This window comes from Cannabis sativa, chromosome 8 (assembly GCF_029168945.1).
Source record: "Cannabis sativa cultivar Pink pepper isolate KNU-18-1 chromosome 8, ASM2916894v1, whole genome shotgun sequence".
Lineage (NCBI taxonomy): Eukaryota > Viridiplantae > Streptophyta > Magnoliopsida > Rosales > Cannabaceae > Cannabis > Cannabis sativa.
This window is the reverse complement of record NC_083608.1, coordinates 13,396,901-13,412,556: the sequence shown is the minus strand read 5'-3', so window position 1 is coordinate 13,412,556 and position 15,656 is coordinate 13,396,901. Positions and strand designations below refer to the sequence as shown.

At 35.4% G+C, this 15,656-nt stretch overlaps 2 protein-coding genes across 6 annotated transcripts; both read right to left on the bottom strand.

Annotated features, from left to right (window-relative positions):
- Positions 1-2,356: 2,356 nt before the first annotated feature.
- On the bottom strand, positions 2,357-7,378 carry LOC133030154 (uncharacterized). Of its 5 annotated transcripts, none has more exons than XM_061102398.1 (7): positions 7,058-7,378; positions 6,792-6,870; positions 6,454-6,574; positions 5,129-5,246; positions 4,464-5,009; positions 3,521-3,561; positions 2,357-3,432 (listed from the first exon to the last, which is right to left on the bottom strand). In XM_061102398.1, exons 5-7 carry the CDS (start codon positions 4,783-4,785, stop codon positions 2,572-2,574), a joined length of 1,224 nt encoding a protein of 407 aa, XP_060958381.1. In that variant the 5' UTR covers positions 4,786-5,009; positions 5,129-5,246; positions 6,454-6,574; positions 6,792-6,870; positions 7,058-7,378; the 3' UTR covers positions 2,357-2,571. The 5 variants fall into 5 exon arrangements, with proteins under 5 accessions (XP_060958381.1, XP_060958380.1, XP_060958383.1 ...); XM_061102397.1 differs by having other exon boundaries at positions 6,962-7,286; XM_061102400.1 differs by lacking the exon at positions 5,129-5,246 and having other exon boundaries at positions 4,464-4,901; positions 6,962-7,286.
- Positions 7,379-8,918: 1,540 nt separating this feature from the next.
- Positions 8,919-15,300, bottom strand: LOC133030405 (uncharacterized). Its single transcript, XM_061103142.1, has 4 exons — positions 15,147-15,300; positions 12,593-12,999; positions 9,789-10,564; positions 8,919-9,567 (listed from the first exon to the last, which is right to left on the bottom strand). The coding sequence occupies exons 1-4, from the start codon at positions 15,298-15,300 to the stop codon at positions 8,919-8,921; spliced, it is 1,986 nt and encodes a 661-aa protein (XP_060959125.1).
- Between the last annotated feature and the right edge of the window lie 356 nt (positions 15,301-15,656).

The following is a 15,656-nucleotide window of genomic DNA, read 5'->3' as shown; positions in this document are numbered from 1 at the left end:
ACAAAGACATTTTCATCACTGCTGGACAGATTACAGTTCAGAAAATAAAGGTCACCACATTTTTTACCCATTCCAATCACCTTGTTCTTCGTAATGTCCTGAATAACACATTTTCCATGAGAAAAAAGGAATGTGCAATCAGTGGTGGCTGTGAGAGAATTAGCGAAAGTAAATTGCATTTAAAAGTAGGCACATAGAGAACATTCTGCAGAATTAAATCTAGTGTTATCATGACAGTTCCTACACAATTTACTTTAGCATAAACACCAGTAGGTAAAAGAACAGACCTTAAATTGGAGTTAGAAAAGGTAATTTTGAACAATGACAGATTAGAACAAACATGGTGAGTTGCCCCTGTGTCTATAATCCAATTCAAATTATGAGTGATAGATTGCATACCAGAAAAGTGTGACACAATGGGCTGATCTGGTGAGTTTTCTGGTGTGGAATTGTCAGCAACCTTTTGAGCAAGCATTGCCATAAGTCTTTGACACTGAGAACTTGACAACCCTGCCATGAAATCCTTCTCACCATTCACAGTTTCAGACTTCTGTTCACCTCCTCCTGTGAAATTAGCAGATGCTGATTTTGTTGGAGGTTCTTTAGCATTCCTGTTAGGAAACTTCCCATAAAGTTTGTGACCTGGTGGATAACCTATTATCCTGAAACACCTATCAATGGTGTGACCAGTCATTCCACAATTTGTACAAGAGTACTTTGGTCGAAAAGGCTGGACACTCCCAGCAAATTGACCTTCATTGCTGGTAGAGTTCTTGTCTGGTTCAGTAATCGTATGGTTATCATTTGTTAAACTCCTTTGCCTTTCTTCTTGAATAACAGTAGCATAGGCCTTATTAACACTAGGTAATGGATCACGCATAAGGATTTGAGACCTAACCATACTGTAGGAATCATTTAAACCAACAAGAAATTCTAACAGCCGATCCTCTCTTTTTGCTCCTGGATAATCTTCACAGCACCACAACTACAAACGGGTTGTGGTCTTAATTCCCTAATCTGATCCCACAATGATTTCAGACGAGTGAAATAAGTTGTTACTGTATTGGATCCTTGATTAAGCCTTTGCATTGTCTTTTTCACCTCAAAAATCCTAGGAGCATTTTTCTCATTAAATCTTTCATGTAATTCCTCCCAAATATCTGCAGCATTATCAAGATACATTATACTATCAGCAATCTCCCCTGAAATAGCATGAAGAATCCATGAGATTACTGTGCTATTGCATCTGCACCAGCTGTCATAATCTTCATGATCTTCATCTGGTTTAGGAAGCTTTCCATTGACAAATTTCACTTTATTCCAAGCTACAAGAGCAATTATCATAGATCTCCTCCATGTACTATAATTCTCACTCCCTGTGAGAATTTTTGGAACCAGAGTAGCACCTGGATTATCGCCATTTGAGAGGAAATACGGATTAGACAAATCATTACAGCTCGTCGACCTAGAATTCTCACCAAGAACTGAGAATCTATTGGAATCGTTCGAGTTGCCATCAAGATCGCGATTGCTTCGAGTTCGCACACCTCCTCCTCTAGCCATGAACACGATACAGAAGCGGAAGCAAAAAGAAGAAAAGGAAGAAGAACAGAGCTTACTCGAAGCTAGGCTCTGATACCATAACAGCTGGTATAAACCAGCAACAGAGAAAACAGAGAGAAAAATAGAAGAGGAAACAATGGAACTTTTTATTATTATGAATTGAATCAATACAATCAATTACAGAATGAATGAAAGATCAGCAATATATAGCTGACAAGAATCGGTTACAAACTAACAACTCTAACAGAAAATAACCAACTTGACAGCTAATACTAACTAACCCCAACTAACTAATTCTTTGATAAGGATTCATTTTTCATTCCTCACTTGTCACGTGTGTTGAGATAAATTCAAGGCAACAATAAAATATATAAATTTTTTGTTTAATTTCCGTCAAACTTAAAGAGATAGAAATCAAATAGAAAGCTACTCATTAATAATAAGAATTGACCAGTTAAAAAATAATAAGAATTAAAAAGGTGACAGTAGAATATATATTCGATATCCAACTTCTTAAAACATCATTCTAGACTATCTCACAAGCATTAGACATATCTCTGCCTGATACCCACAAAATTCCTATCTAACCTATTTTTGTTTGCTAAAAACATTGCGGATTGAATTTTTATACAAAGTACCAAATTTAAGTTCATGAGGTTCTTGATCTCGATTTTGAAATAATAATAATAATAAAAGTTCCCCCCACCCCCTTATTATTTTTAAAGGGATATGTCGCACATATTTATTCCAAAAGGTGCAGTCTGTAAAGGCATGAAACGAATGCAAACGAACATTTTGGAAATGTAAAATCTGTCTACTTTGCAGCCACAGTTAACACAATCATATATCTATACAAGTACAGCATAACCAAGTAATCCAATCACATTGCTAAAAAAATCTATTCATCTAAGCAAGCAGACTTTAACGTGTATGAGAAAATTGGCTCTTTGAAGCGCAGAGTGGTGTTCATGTCAGTTTTATCTACATCATAACTACTTTCAGTTCAAGTCAGTTCATGCTTGGCCCAGCTTTAACCTTTGACTTCGAACACCCAACTGCTGCATGATCGATTGATCTTACACTGAGTTGCTGTGAAGAATAGGACCCACTTTTCCTCAACTTCCCAGGGAACTCTTTACTTGAATTACCCTTCAATGAAAGATTCTTTTTAATCCGATTCCTGTTGAGTAAAAGCATAGTGTTGCGTGTTGGCACATGCAATGCACCTTCCACACAATCTCCCACCTGCGCACAGCCCCAAGGTCTTGATGACCCATCCTCATTGTACGATCTAAGCCTTGGAGAACCAGCCCTTGATCTTGAACAGCTCCTCTTTTCAGGGCAATTTTCCTCTTCCAATTTCAGACACAAGGGGCAGGGAGGATCACTCTTACATGCCTTGGGTGTTGTTTGTTCCAAGCATTCCGCGTGAAAAACATGATAACAAGAAAGGACCCCAGTAACTGGCATGTCTCCACTTCTCACAATTCTACGAGAGCTCCATGGGGATCTTTGGGTAAGAAACTTTTCACACAGGCCACATCTAACACCATCAGACAAATTATAAGACCGATTGCTTATTTCAGATTCAAATGTTTCTGAAACATCTGCAAAATCAATGCTGCTGCTGGCACTGCTCCAGCTCTGGGCATCTCTTTGAGTGGTAGCATCAAACTCTGGCAATCCAGCAGCAGTGAAGTCAGAAAACTCTCCTTGTCTGGGGAAGGACAAGGGATGAATAGGTTTAGACATAAAAGATCGACGCCCTGAAAAGGTACGATGTGAGGATGAGCGTGACTTGTGTTCAGACTCGCTGCTGTCTGAACGGAACGAGGTGGAGCCCCCGCTATCTTGAATTTCTGAAGTTCCCTGCAAAATTATAACAGATTAAAAATATGGGCCAATGGAAGGATAAACAGTGGATTTGATCCAAGACAGTTTAATTATGATGAAGTACCTCCACTGAAGGTCTAAAGGATGGTGGACCCAAAGCCATACCTAGCAAATTCGAAAGACACTAAATGTTTTTAGTAAATAGTATAACAAAAATGACAATATATTTTATGTGGGGGAAAAACAAAGAAAAAAACAGGAACAACAATCAATAAGGTTTAAAATTTTATATTATCTCAGCAAAATAATGACTGATCTATAATTTTAGAAGGTATAATATTGAGAAATTGGAACAACATTTGTCTGGATTTTCTACATTTTCAAATCTAACTGCATAATCCAATCAGCCTCGGAAAAAAACTTAAGAATAGATTTATATCACCTATATGAAGGAATAAATAGCTAACTCATTATCAACAACACATCTTACTCATAGATAGATCATAGATCATGTAAGCTGTATAGTTGATGACTCGACGCGAAGGAAAATATTAAAACATTACATAGGTAGAAATTATAACTCCTGAAAGATGAAAATCGTATGAAGCATTTAAAATCCCTACAACAGACAACAGGTCAACATGGTAACATGTATACTTTCCCATAACGGCGTGTTCACTGGCAGCCTCTTGGGCTTTGGGATTGCATTCATACATTTAAAACAGTGTCGCAATCAATTGCGTCCAATATTTTTTATTTTTCAAATTATCACACAACGATTAAACTTACACAACACTTGCATCTGTGAAAGGATGCAGGCATATAGATTCACATGAACATGCACAGTATGTTTGACATATATATGATGAAAGACAGAATCTATAATCATAAACATTTGGGCTAAAAGGTGACTACTTGACTTCTAACAAAGAACATTCCAAGCTTATCTATTCCAAACCCAAGATCACAAAGTAACAAATCAGATAATGGCCTCAGAAAAATATGTACTCAGATTCATAATCATTAATCCTCAATTTGTAATATTAAAATAATAAATTGCTAATTACCTCTCCTTGCAGCGGCAGATTCAAAATCATCCCCTCTGATTTCCTGTATTGCAGGAGGCGTCCATTGAGGACCCTGAGAAAGGTCTGATGAACTACTCAAAAACATTCCAGTACCATCAGATGCGTACTGGTGACTATAAAGTTGATTGCCTCTTAACCAGTTCCTACTTTCTTTACTGTTTGATGACGAAAAGGATCCATTCTGTTGATTTCCATCATGTGAACCATGTTGTAGTCCTTCAGAATGGAACTGGAAATCCCATCTTGATGGAGGTGGCGAGAAGCTTGTATTAGTTCGCCAATACGGCTCATGTGGACCCATCGACCAGTCCGTACTGGTATGAGATCCATGTGGCCTTGCAGCCACACAACAAAGCGACCCCGTTTTAGCTATGTTTTATAATACTCACCAATGTCTTTTCCGTCTGCTTTAGACCTCTACAAAGTCCACCAGAAAACAACCTCACTGCATTACTGAAGGCAGCAATACTCTACAGAAAAATTATTCTGGCTGCTTATGCTAATTGCATCTTGCTACGAAGCAAACTATACATAAAAAAATGCACCAAGACCCAAGCATGAAAAAAGAATTAGGAACTTGAGCTACTTCAAATTAGTTTACATATAAAAAGGGACATTCCAGTTTTTGAGTGCTTAACACTGACCCGTGATAATTAGCAAAAAAACAAAACATCAACTCATGTTATAAACTCTGCACAAGCTTCTGAAACAGAATCAACAGATTTGACATTCTTTCAAAGTTAAATACTGGCTCATAACAACCTACAAAGGAAAAAAAATAATAAGATATGGTATCAAACCCCAAATAAAATAAATAAATACAAACAACGAAATAATTAAATTTTACAACATCATATCCACAGGAAATTTTTTGTTATGGTCAGGAATCAAACAAACCACACAATTAACAATTATTGGTCTCCTCTGTTTATTACTGCTGGCCCCAAAGAGAAAGGGTTTTTCAGAAACAAAATTAAAAAAAATGTACTTGTCATATATTACAATGAACTAAAAGTTTAACATGTTATTCAAAATAACAAGCACTAGGCCACAATTTTTCTTTGTGAAAATAAATAAAGACTTAACAGGTGAAATAATAGTAAAGCCAATATTTAAGACCATTCTGACAAGCTATGACTTGTATAAAGTCCATCCGACTTTGTAAACTGCATTACTCACGAGTAAATAATCTCACTTTATGATATCTAAGTTAGTTTCTTTGAATAACTGACTGCAGTTTATAAGTGGGAAAACATACTCCAAGCTTTTCTTTTCTAAACTCAACTTCACATAGTGCAAGGGTTAAACATATCAATCTTAACACAAGCTCAAATACTATATTTTGTAAAACAGTATCCCTCCAAAAGCCCTAAAGTGTGATCAACAACAATCATCAAATTTCAAAATCCACAACTGAGATAAAGGAAAAAAAAAAAAAAAAAACTCTGTTTGTACCAATATATATCTGTCTGGGTAGCCAGAAGTAGCTCATACTATATTATTATGCAGCTTCTTTTATTTTTCTGCTTTTGTTTGTGGTGATATCTTAGAGGGTTATTCACTGCTCTGGTATATATCAACTATCCTATTGCAGAAATATAAAAATAATTTGTGATAGCTTTCAGTTTTGACTCTAAGAAAAGCATGTCTAGCAGCAGATAATAATATTTAAAAATATCACACTGATCGATTCATTTTTTAAAATAATAATAAAAGAAAAATTACACACATATAACTCCAACATGGTGCTCTTCCGAGGTCTATGAAAAATTATCCAAAACCCCCCAAAATGACATTTGGCTTACACTGCCTAGTCCCTATGATAAGAGCAACAAACGAAAAAGTACAACCACGCTTGTAAACATTAAGGCATCTTAAATTTTCCCAACATATACATACTTTATAACCCTAATATATAATTTTATATCCCAAATGGTCTCAAATGGTAAGACTAAGACATGAACCTCACCTCACTTCAGCTACATCGTGGGTCGAAAATGCATTGAAACCATGAGCTTTTCCCAGGCACCAAAGGGCATCATGTTTCTTAGGATTAATCACAAATGCCTCATCAAGCTTTGTAATTGCATCTGAGCAATCAAACTTCATTTGTCAGATAATCAATGACCCAAATTTCTTAAAGAGCTAAAAAAATTCAAGGAAAAATAAGTAACCCCAATTTAGAGACGATGATCAAAAACTATAATTATAGTCATAGACAAGTATAGTAATATTTTCAATCCTCAAATGCTTAAAGGATTACACTAGAACAAGTTACAAAGTAGAAAAAAATGAAAGACTAAAAACCTTGAATCATTTTCTATGAGTCCGGGACATTCTGAAACTGAGGCAAGTCCAGTAGAGCTCCAGCCCAACTAGTCGAGTTCTGCATTCCAAAAATTAAAAAATTAAAAAATAAAAAAAGTGGGACATGTCATATGAACCCCTTGCCACTGAACCCAGAAAGAGAAACCCACAGCAACTTGAAGGTGCGCTCTTCCACGAACCGCTGTACCCAGAAAAAAAAAGAGAGAGAGAGAGAGAGAGAGAGAGAGAGAGAGAGAGAGAGAGACCGAGCGTGGCGTAGATCCGAGCCCAGCAGCCCAGCAGCCCAGCAGCCCAGCCCCGTTTGGCGTCGATCAGAGAGAAAGAGAGGCAGAGTAAGGTCGGGAGGGAAATTTCCAGAAGACAGAGAGAGAGTGTTGGGAAGAAGAGGGAGAGAGAAAGTGTTAGGGTTAGCTATGTTGGTTGGTATGGTAGAAAAGGCGGAAAGGGAAGGAAGGTAAGTGTGTAGGAGACAGAAGACTGCAAACAAATTAAAAAAAAAAATTGGGTTTTTTTTTTTTTTGTTATTGGGCAATTTACACTAATATATACATTATATAATTTTATTACAATATACGTGCATAATAATTTAGGAGAAATTTAGGAGTATTCATAAAATGAGAAATTTAAGAGTATTCATAAAATAGCTGATTCAGTCCAATTCAATTTAATCCGCAAAATGTGGATATTCGCACTTTGATTTGATGGGATTGGAAAATTCAAAATTCGTATTTGTGCAGATTGAATATTGATTTATATGTAAAAGTAACTGATTCAATTAATCCATACGTATTTATAAAAAAAAAAATTAAATATACAATTAATTTTAATGTAAAGAAAATAGTAATTTAAATTTTTTATTTTTTTTTTTTGATAAATCAGTAAGTTGTATTGCATAAATTAGTAAGTTGTACATCCTAAAAACACCTCAAATAGAGGCCCTAAAAATCATCTCTATTTACAAATTGGATAAACCAGTATTGTTATGCACAATTTCTTTTACAAAGATTGGATCCATTCTTTGTCCTGCCTGCTGATTTTTTGAGGGTGAAACATTGTTAATCTCATCTTCAACTTCTCTTTTATCTCTTCATTTACTCGACCTGTTACTGTCTGTTCTCCTTTTTAAATACCAGTATTTCTTGCTGTCCAAAGTTGATAAACCAGAGAGGTTGTTGCAGCAGCCAGAATTTGCTTTTACCCTTACTGATTTTCGATTTTCCAATCCACCTGTAGATGTGAGGCAAGCTCTCACTTCTTACATTCCATCCCAACCATTCCTTAAGTCCGTGGAGGCATTCCTCTGCAAACTTGCACTCAAAAAATAGATGTTGAGTCGTTTCTTTCCCATCCTGTCACAAGCAGCAACCTTCTTTCTATCTGTATTCCCATTCTTATCAGTCTATCTTTTGTCTTCAGTCTGCCATGCATAGCCAACCATAGAATAAAACAATGTTTAGGTAAGTTTAGACGAGCCCAAACCTCCTTACTTCAGTATGTTTTGGTCAGTGAGGTAGTTAGAATTCTATAGCCTGCTGCAATAGAGAATTTATGTCCTGCAAACTCTCTTGTATCTATCAAATTCCTCACTTGATCCTTTAGAGCCACCAACTTCTTCCAATACCAACTAGCATGTATAGAAGGAGTGTGGCTCCACCAATCCCCTTTCTTCAGATGCACACTATGAACCCACTTCATCCACAAACTCTCCTTGTTATTTGCGATTGCCCAAACATATTTACACATAGTTGTTTTGTTCCATTCTTCAATTCTTTTGATACCTAAACCCCCTACTGATTTTGGAGTGCAACCCGTGTCCCAGTTGATTGCTCCGACCCCCTGAAACATTGATTGCCCTTTCCAAAGAAAAGCTCTACAAACTGCTTCAATGCCTCTAATTATTCTCTTTGGTAAGATAAGAATTTGACTCGAGTATGGTTGAATCGCCATTAGAACAGAGTTTATCAAAACTGTTCTCACTGCAAAAGACAAGTTCCTCGAACTCCAACTCCTAATTCTGGCAGTCATCTTCTCTATCAGTATTTCACATTCTCTATCTGATATTCTCTTTGCATTGATAGGTATTCCCAAGTAAGTAAAAGGCAATTTCTATCTTGAAAAACCTGAAAGTTTCAGCAGCCTCTCTACTACAGTTTGCTCCATGTTACTGCAATATATTGCAGTTTTTGTAGGACTTGGTTGCAATCCTGAGGTTACAGAGAAAAGCTTCAGAGCTTGTAACAGGTACTTGACACTTCTCTCATCCCCTTTGCTGAATAATATGACATCATCTGCAAAAGCAAGGCGGTTCAATTTGAGCTTAGTACATCTATCATGAAAACAAAAGTCTTCCTTGTCCCCAACTTTCCCCATCAGTCTAGATAGATACCCCATTCCTATTACAAATAGTAATGGAGATATAGGATCCCCTTGTCTTAAGCCTCTCTTAGATTCAAAGAAACCATGGAGAGTTCCATTGAACATAAGAGAGAACCTAGGTGTTGAGATACATTGCATGATCAGTTTGACAAAGGGAATTTGAAACTGAAGTCCATAAAGCATCTCCTCTATAAATTGCCACTCCACTGTGTCATATGCCTTTTGAATATCCAACTTAATCACACACCCTGGTTTGTTGGATTTCCTACCATAATGCATGATCAAATCTTGGCAGATCATAATGTTGTGCCCAATAAATCTGCCTTTGATGAAGCCTCCTTGTGAATGAGAGATAATATCAGGTAAAACTAATTTGATTCTAGAACTCAAAAGCTTAGTTGCAATCTTATAATGAGATTGCAACAAGCAATAGGTCTAAAATCTTTAACAGTATTAGGACATTTTACCTTGGGCACCAGTGTAATCACAGTTGAGTTGATTTCCTTAAGAATCTTGCCATTCTTAAGGAAAGAAGAGACGGCTTAGAAAATAGTGTCCCCAATGGTTTCCCAGTTATCTTGGAAAAATTAACTAGAGTACCCATCTGGGCCAGGAGACTTAGAGCCAGGAATGTCAAAAACAACTTTCTTCACTTCCTCTATTGAAATTTTCCTCATTAGCAACTTTGAGTGCTCCTTAGACACCATAGGACCCCTTCTCAAAATGCCTTTGACCACTAATTTCCTATTTTCCAGTGTAGTTCCCAAAAGACTTTTGTAATAATCTAGAAAAGCCTCTTGCACCAGAATCAGATCATTAACCGTCTCTTCATTTTGCTGCTCAATGGAGAAGATCCTATTTTGTCTCAATCTTTGCTTTATGCTAGCATGAAACAATGTTGTGTTGTTATCTCCATCATGTATCCATGCCATTTTTGCTTTTTCTTTCAGGAAAGATACATAATCATGCTGTACTTTTACATAGCTTTCCCGAGCCTCCTTTTCTTCATTATGCAGCTCATAATTCAAGGGACTTTGCTGCAATCTGGTCTGAATGTTATCCAATTTAGCTTTAGCCTTAGCTGTAGTAGCCTGCAAGTCCATGTACCCTTCCTTATTTATGTCGTTCAGTACCCCTTTTTTGAACAGTTTCAACCTTGAGACCACTTGAAACATCTTCGAACCCCCAATAGGTTGATTCCATATCTCTTCTAAACTACTTTCATACTTAGAATGAGATTTCCATATTCTAAAGTATTTAAAGGGTTTGATTCCACCATTCAAATGAGGATACAAAGTAAGGATCCCAGGAGAATGGTCGAATAACCCCTCATTAAGAAATGTAGCTTCAGCATTCTCATAAGCATTCAGCCAGACCTGGTTAGCTAAAATCATGTAAATCTTAGAATAAATTCGATCCTCCCCATGTTGTTTATTTGACCATGTAAAGATATTCCCATTGAACTGTTGGAATTATTTTACCAGGATCTAGATTTACTACCATGTATGTTGTTTAACATCCTAATATGAATTTCTAGAACAATGAAATAAACACATATAAAGTTTAAGAAACCTTACAGTGGGTGCAGCGAAATCAAATGACTCCTCCTGCTCAGAAGTCTAACCCTTGTATCATTTCTGTAGCAGAGTATCACCAAGATCTGAGCCCGATTCTCCTTCTTGTTGATTGGATTCTTCACAGTTTTACATACTATGATTGAGGACCAACTTGATATGTGTGGGCATGTACTCAATCATTAATGGCTTGAAAATATTTGTGAAGAGAGAAAGAGAGGGATAGGGTTTCGGCTATGCTATAGGAAAGGAGGCTCAAAATTTTACTGAAGGAATGAGATGTATCATCTTCTTTTCTCTTAAGCCATCATTACCTATTTATAGGAAACCACCTAGGTTTAGGTTAGATTTAATTAGCATTAAAATAATAGAAAAATAAAGTGGCAAATCCCATACAAAGTGGCCAGCCATGCATTGAATTGGGCCCCACTTTGCAATTTCGCCATTTTCTCATTTTTCCATCTTATTTTCTCAAAAATGCCAATTTTCCAATTCTAACCATTCAAATGTCAATTCTAATTATTTAATAACTAAAATTAATTATTAAATAATATTGTCATTTAATATATTTATTAATTAGACTTAATAAAGTCTCTTAATTAATAAATAAGACCTAAAATCTCTTTTCTTCACATTTAAGTCCTTGCTTAGTGAAAAATTCATAAACTAGACATAGTCTAATTTTAGAATTATAATTGATTAACTAAGATCAATTAACTGAGTCTTACAAGCAGTTTGTCTCAACTAGTATGGGGACCATGGGCCTATATAACCGAACTTCCAATAAGCAGACTTAGAATTTATCAAGTAAATTCACTGACTTATTAATTCCTTGTTGCATCCACCATAGAACTTGGAACTGCACTCTCAGTTACATAAAACGCTCTATATGTTCCACGATATAGATACGCTATTAATTATCCATTGTTATAATCCCAATAATCAATGATCATCTATAGTTTATCTACATTACATAGGGATAAAATTACCGTTACACCCTTTCAATGTATTTTATCCTTAAAATACTTGGCCACCTATAAATGATATTATAGTGACCTAATATAGTCACTAAAATGAGCGCTCTATCATTTATCTCTATTTAGCAGGCTCGAAGTAAATCATCGTTTCACTTCTAAATACCTATAGAAGCTATAGATTCCATATCTATGATTAGCGCTCCCACTCAATTGCACTATCATGTTCCCAAAATGTACGTATCACCCTGACCAAAAAGTAGGCTTAACTAACAAATCAAAGAACACGAATAACAATCTTGAGATCGAACCTAACCATGTCAGGATTAAGATCATTTGATCAAGGATCAACTAGGTGATATTGAATTGAATAGATATTACGGTAAATTTATCATATCTAATCCAAGTTCAATATTGGCCCCTTCCAATGTATACTCCATATATCCAATACTGGTAAAATTTGCCAATGCCCTGGAAAGGACATAACACTTATCTAAGGTGTAAGTATACCTATCGCTGATTATCATGCCAGTCTAAATCCAGTGAACTGACAAATTAGGGAATTTAAACTTTTGAACATATAATCATAATTATATTCCACTGTGTTGACAACACTATAATTACGAACAAATACATATGTTCTGGACTTAATATAATTTATACATTAAAGATAATCATGAAATAAATCATGTGAACCATGCAACGTAAAATGTGATTTCTGATCTTTATTAATTAGTAAATTTGATTATATTGAAATGAGTTTTATTTAGGGCACAAAACCCAACATGAACTTCACATCCTCTAGTTGACATTGTTGCACACAACTAAGAAAATCATCATCAAGAAAGTTGCTAACCTGATGCCCAATTCTCTTTTCCTTCGAAAGGATCTCATTAAAATCCCCCATCAGACACCACTTCCCATTTGGAGCCAACTCACAAACAACTCTCCAAAGATCTCTCCTCTCATTGCGGCTATTTGATGCATATATCACAGTCAAGAAACTATCAAATATACCATCAATAGTCACAATTCTTATATGCATAAGTTGACTTATGCATCTAATCATATCCACTATGAATCTCAAAGGATTCCACGCTACAACAATCTTCCCTCCAGCATGCCAAGCAATGTTAGAAGAGAAACACCATCCCGCAAAAACATTAGAGTACAAGTTCCCAAGCTTAGGAGCCTTGACTCTTGTCTCAAGGAGGCCAACAAAATCAACATTTTGGAGACTAATAAATTGTTGGGTTTTATGCCCTAAATAAAACTCATTTCAATATAATCAGATTGACTAATTAATAAAGATCAGAAATCATTTTATGCTGCATGGTTCACATGATTTATTTCATGATTATAAATTCTATTAGGTCCAGAACATATGTATTTGTTCATGATTATAGTGTTTTCAACACAGTGGAATATAATCATGATTATATGTTCAAAAGTTTAATTCCCTGATTTGTCAATTCACTGGATTTAGACTGGCATGATAATCAGCGATATGTATACTTACACCTTGGATAAGTGTTATGTCCTTGCCAGGGCATTGGCAAAGTTTACCAGTATCAGATGTATGGAGTATACATTGGAAGGGACCGATATTGAACTTTGATTAGATATGATAAATTTACCATAATATCTATTCAATTCAATATCACCTAGTTCATCCTAGATCAAATGATCTTAATCCTGACATGGTTAGGTTCGCTCTCAAGAGTGTTATTTATGTTTTTTGATTTGTTAGTTAAGCCTACTTTTTGGTCAGGGTGATACGTACATTTCGGGAACATGATAGTACAATTGAGTGGGAGCGCTAAACATAGATATGGAATCTATAGCTTCTATAGGTATTTAGAAGTGAAACGATGATTTCCTTCGAGCTTGGCTGAATAGAGATAAATGATTGAGATCTCATTTTAGTGATTATATTATTTCACTAAAATATCATTTATAGGTGGCCAAGTGTTTTAAGAATAAAATACATTGGAAGAGTGTAACGGTAATTTTATCCCTATGCAATGTAGATCATCTATAGAGGATCATTGATTATTGGGATTATTACAATGGATAATTAATAGCGTATCTATATCGTGGAACATATAAAGTGTTCTATGTAACTGAGAGTGCAATTCCAAGTTCTATGGTGGATGCGATGAGGAATTAATAAATTAGTGAATTTACTTTGTAAATTCTAGATCTGCTTATTGGAAGCTCGGTTATATAGGCCCATGGTCCCCATACTAGTTGAGACAAACTGCTTGTAAGACTCAGTTAATTGATTTTAATTAATCAATTTTAATTCTAAAATTAGACTATGTCTAGTTTATGAATTTTTCACTAAGATATGGTTTGATTGTGAAGAAATAGTGTTTTGGGGTTTATTTATTAATTAAGAGACTTTATGGAGTCTTATTAATAAATATTATAAATGATAATTTTATGTTATAATTATTTTTATTATTAAATAAAAAGTTTTGGCATTTATAGGGTTGAAAGTGCAAAAAGTGGTATTTGTGAAAAATACATAAAATAGTTGAGAAAAATGACAAAGCCCAAACTTATGTAAGGCCCACTATGTGGCCGGCCATTAGGGGTGTATTTTACTCTATTTTTATCAATTTTTTATTCCTAATAATTCAACCCTAACCCTATTGAAGATAGTATAAAAGGAAGGCTATGGTCTCTTCATCCAAACTAATGCCTCAAAAGCTAATAACCTAGCTTCTAATGAGACCTCTTCCTTCTTCTTCTTCCTCTTCAATTTCGAAACACTTAGTCTTTCTTACCAAATAATATTCAGCCATTAGTGATTGAGTAAGTGCCCACACACATCAAGTTGGTCATCAATCATAGTATGTAAGACTGTGAATAATCCAAATTCAAGGAAGAAGAGGAAGAGATCCAGGTTCAGATCTTGATAATGCTCTGCTACAGAGTGGAATCAAGGGCTAGAGATCTGAACGGAAGGAGTCATTTAATTCCGCTGCACCCACTGTAAGGTTTCTTATAACTTTTATGTGTTTATTTCATTGTTTTAGAAATTCATATTAGGATGTTAAACAACATATTTGGTACTAAATCTAGATCCTAGTAAAATAACTCCAACAACTGGCCTCAGAGCCATGGTAATGATTTACTTTCATGAAATATGAATTAAAACGATGTGTTTATTGATTTGGATGGTTTCATGATGGTTTATGTGCTTATATGATGAATGTATGTGTTTTACGAAATTTTTCCATGAAAATATTTTTATTTTCGCTCTGAAAATATTTTATTTGGATTCCTTGTGAAAAATTAAGCAATTTTAGTTTTTACGGAACTCAATTCCGATAAAAATTGAGGAAGTTGTGAATTTTGGAAGATTGGATGCCATGGTTGTCGAGTGGGTGCATCGAGTGCACCAGTCACTCGGACAAGACGGGCACACGTGCGCGGGGAAGCATCAGGCAGATGCTTGTCTGAAGCGCACGCACGCACAGCTTCAGACAGGATGCACCCTGCATCCGCCTGTGTCCTGATGCTGCGCCTGCCGAGGAATGCGACCCATATCACCATGCAGTTTCCCTCATGAGCGCGCGTCCTAGGCTGTTTGCAGCCTCTCGTGGCTACACGTGTAGCCTACTGGGCAGCCATCCACCAAATGCGATTTTCATGGGATTTTTTTCCCAATTTCGATTTTTTCGCCCTAAAATTAAAATAAATATTATTTTTTAAAATATTTAAACTTAAATATAATTTTTTGAATTAATAATATTTATTTTTAATAGATTATTATTAATTTTTTGATATTTTGAGATTTAAATTTAAAAATTGATTATTTTATTTTTTAAATTATGGTCAGATTTAAAAATTTGTTAATTTCCTTAATATTTATATATTATTTATTTTTAAGGTTAGATATTTTAGTATTG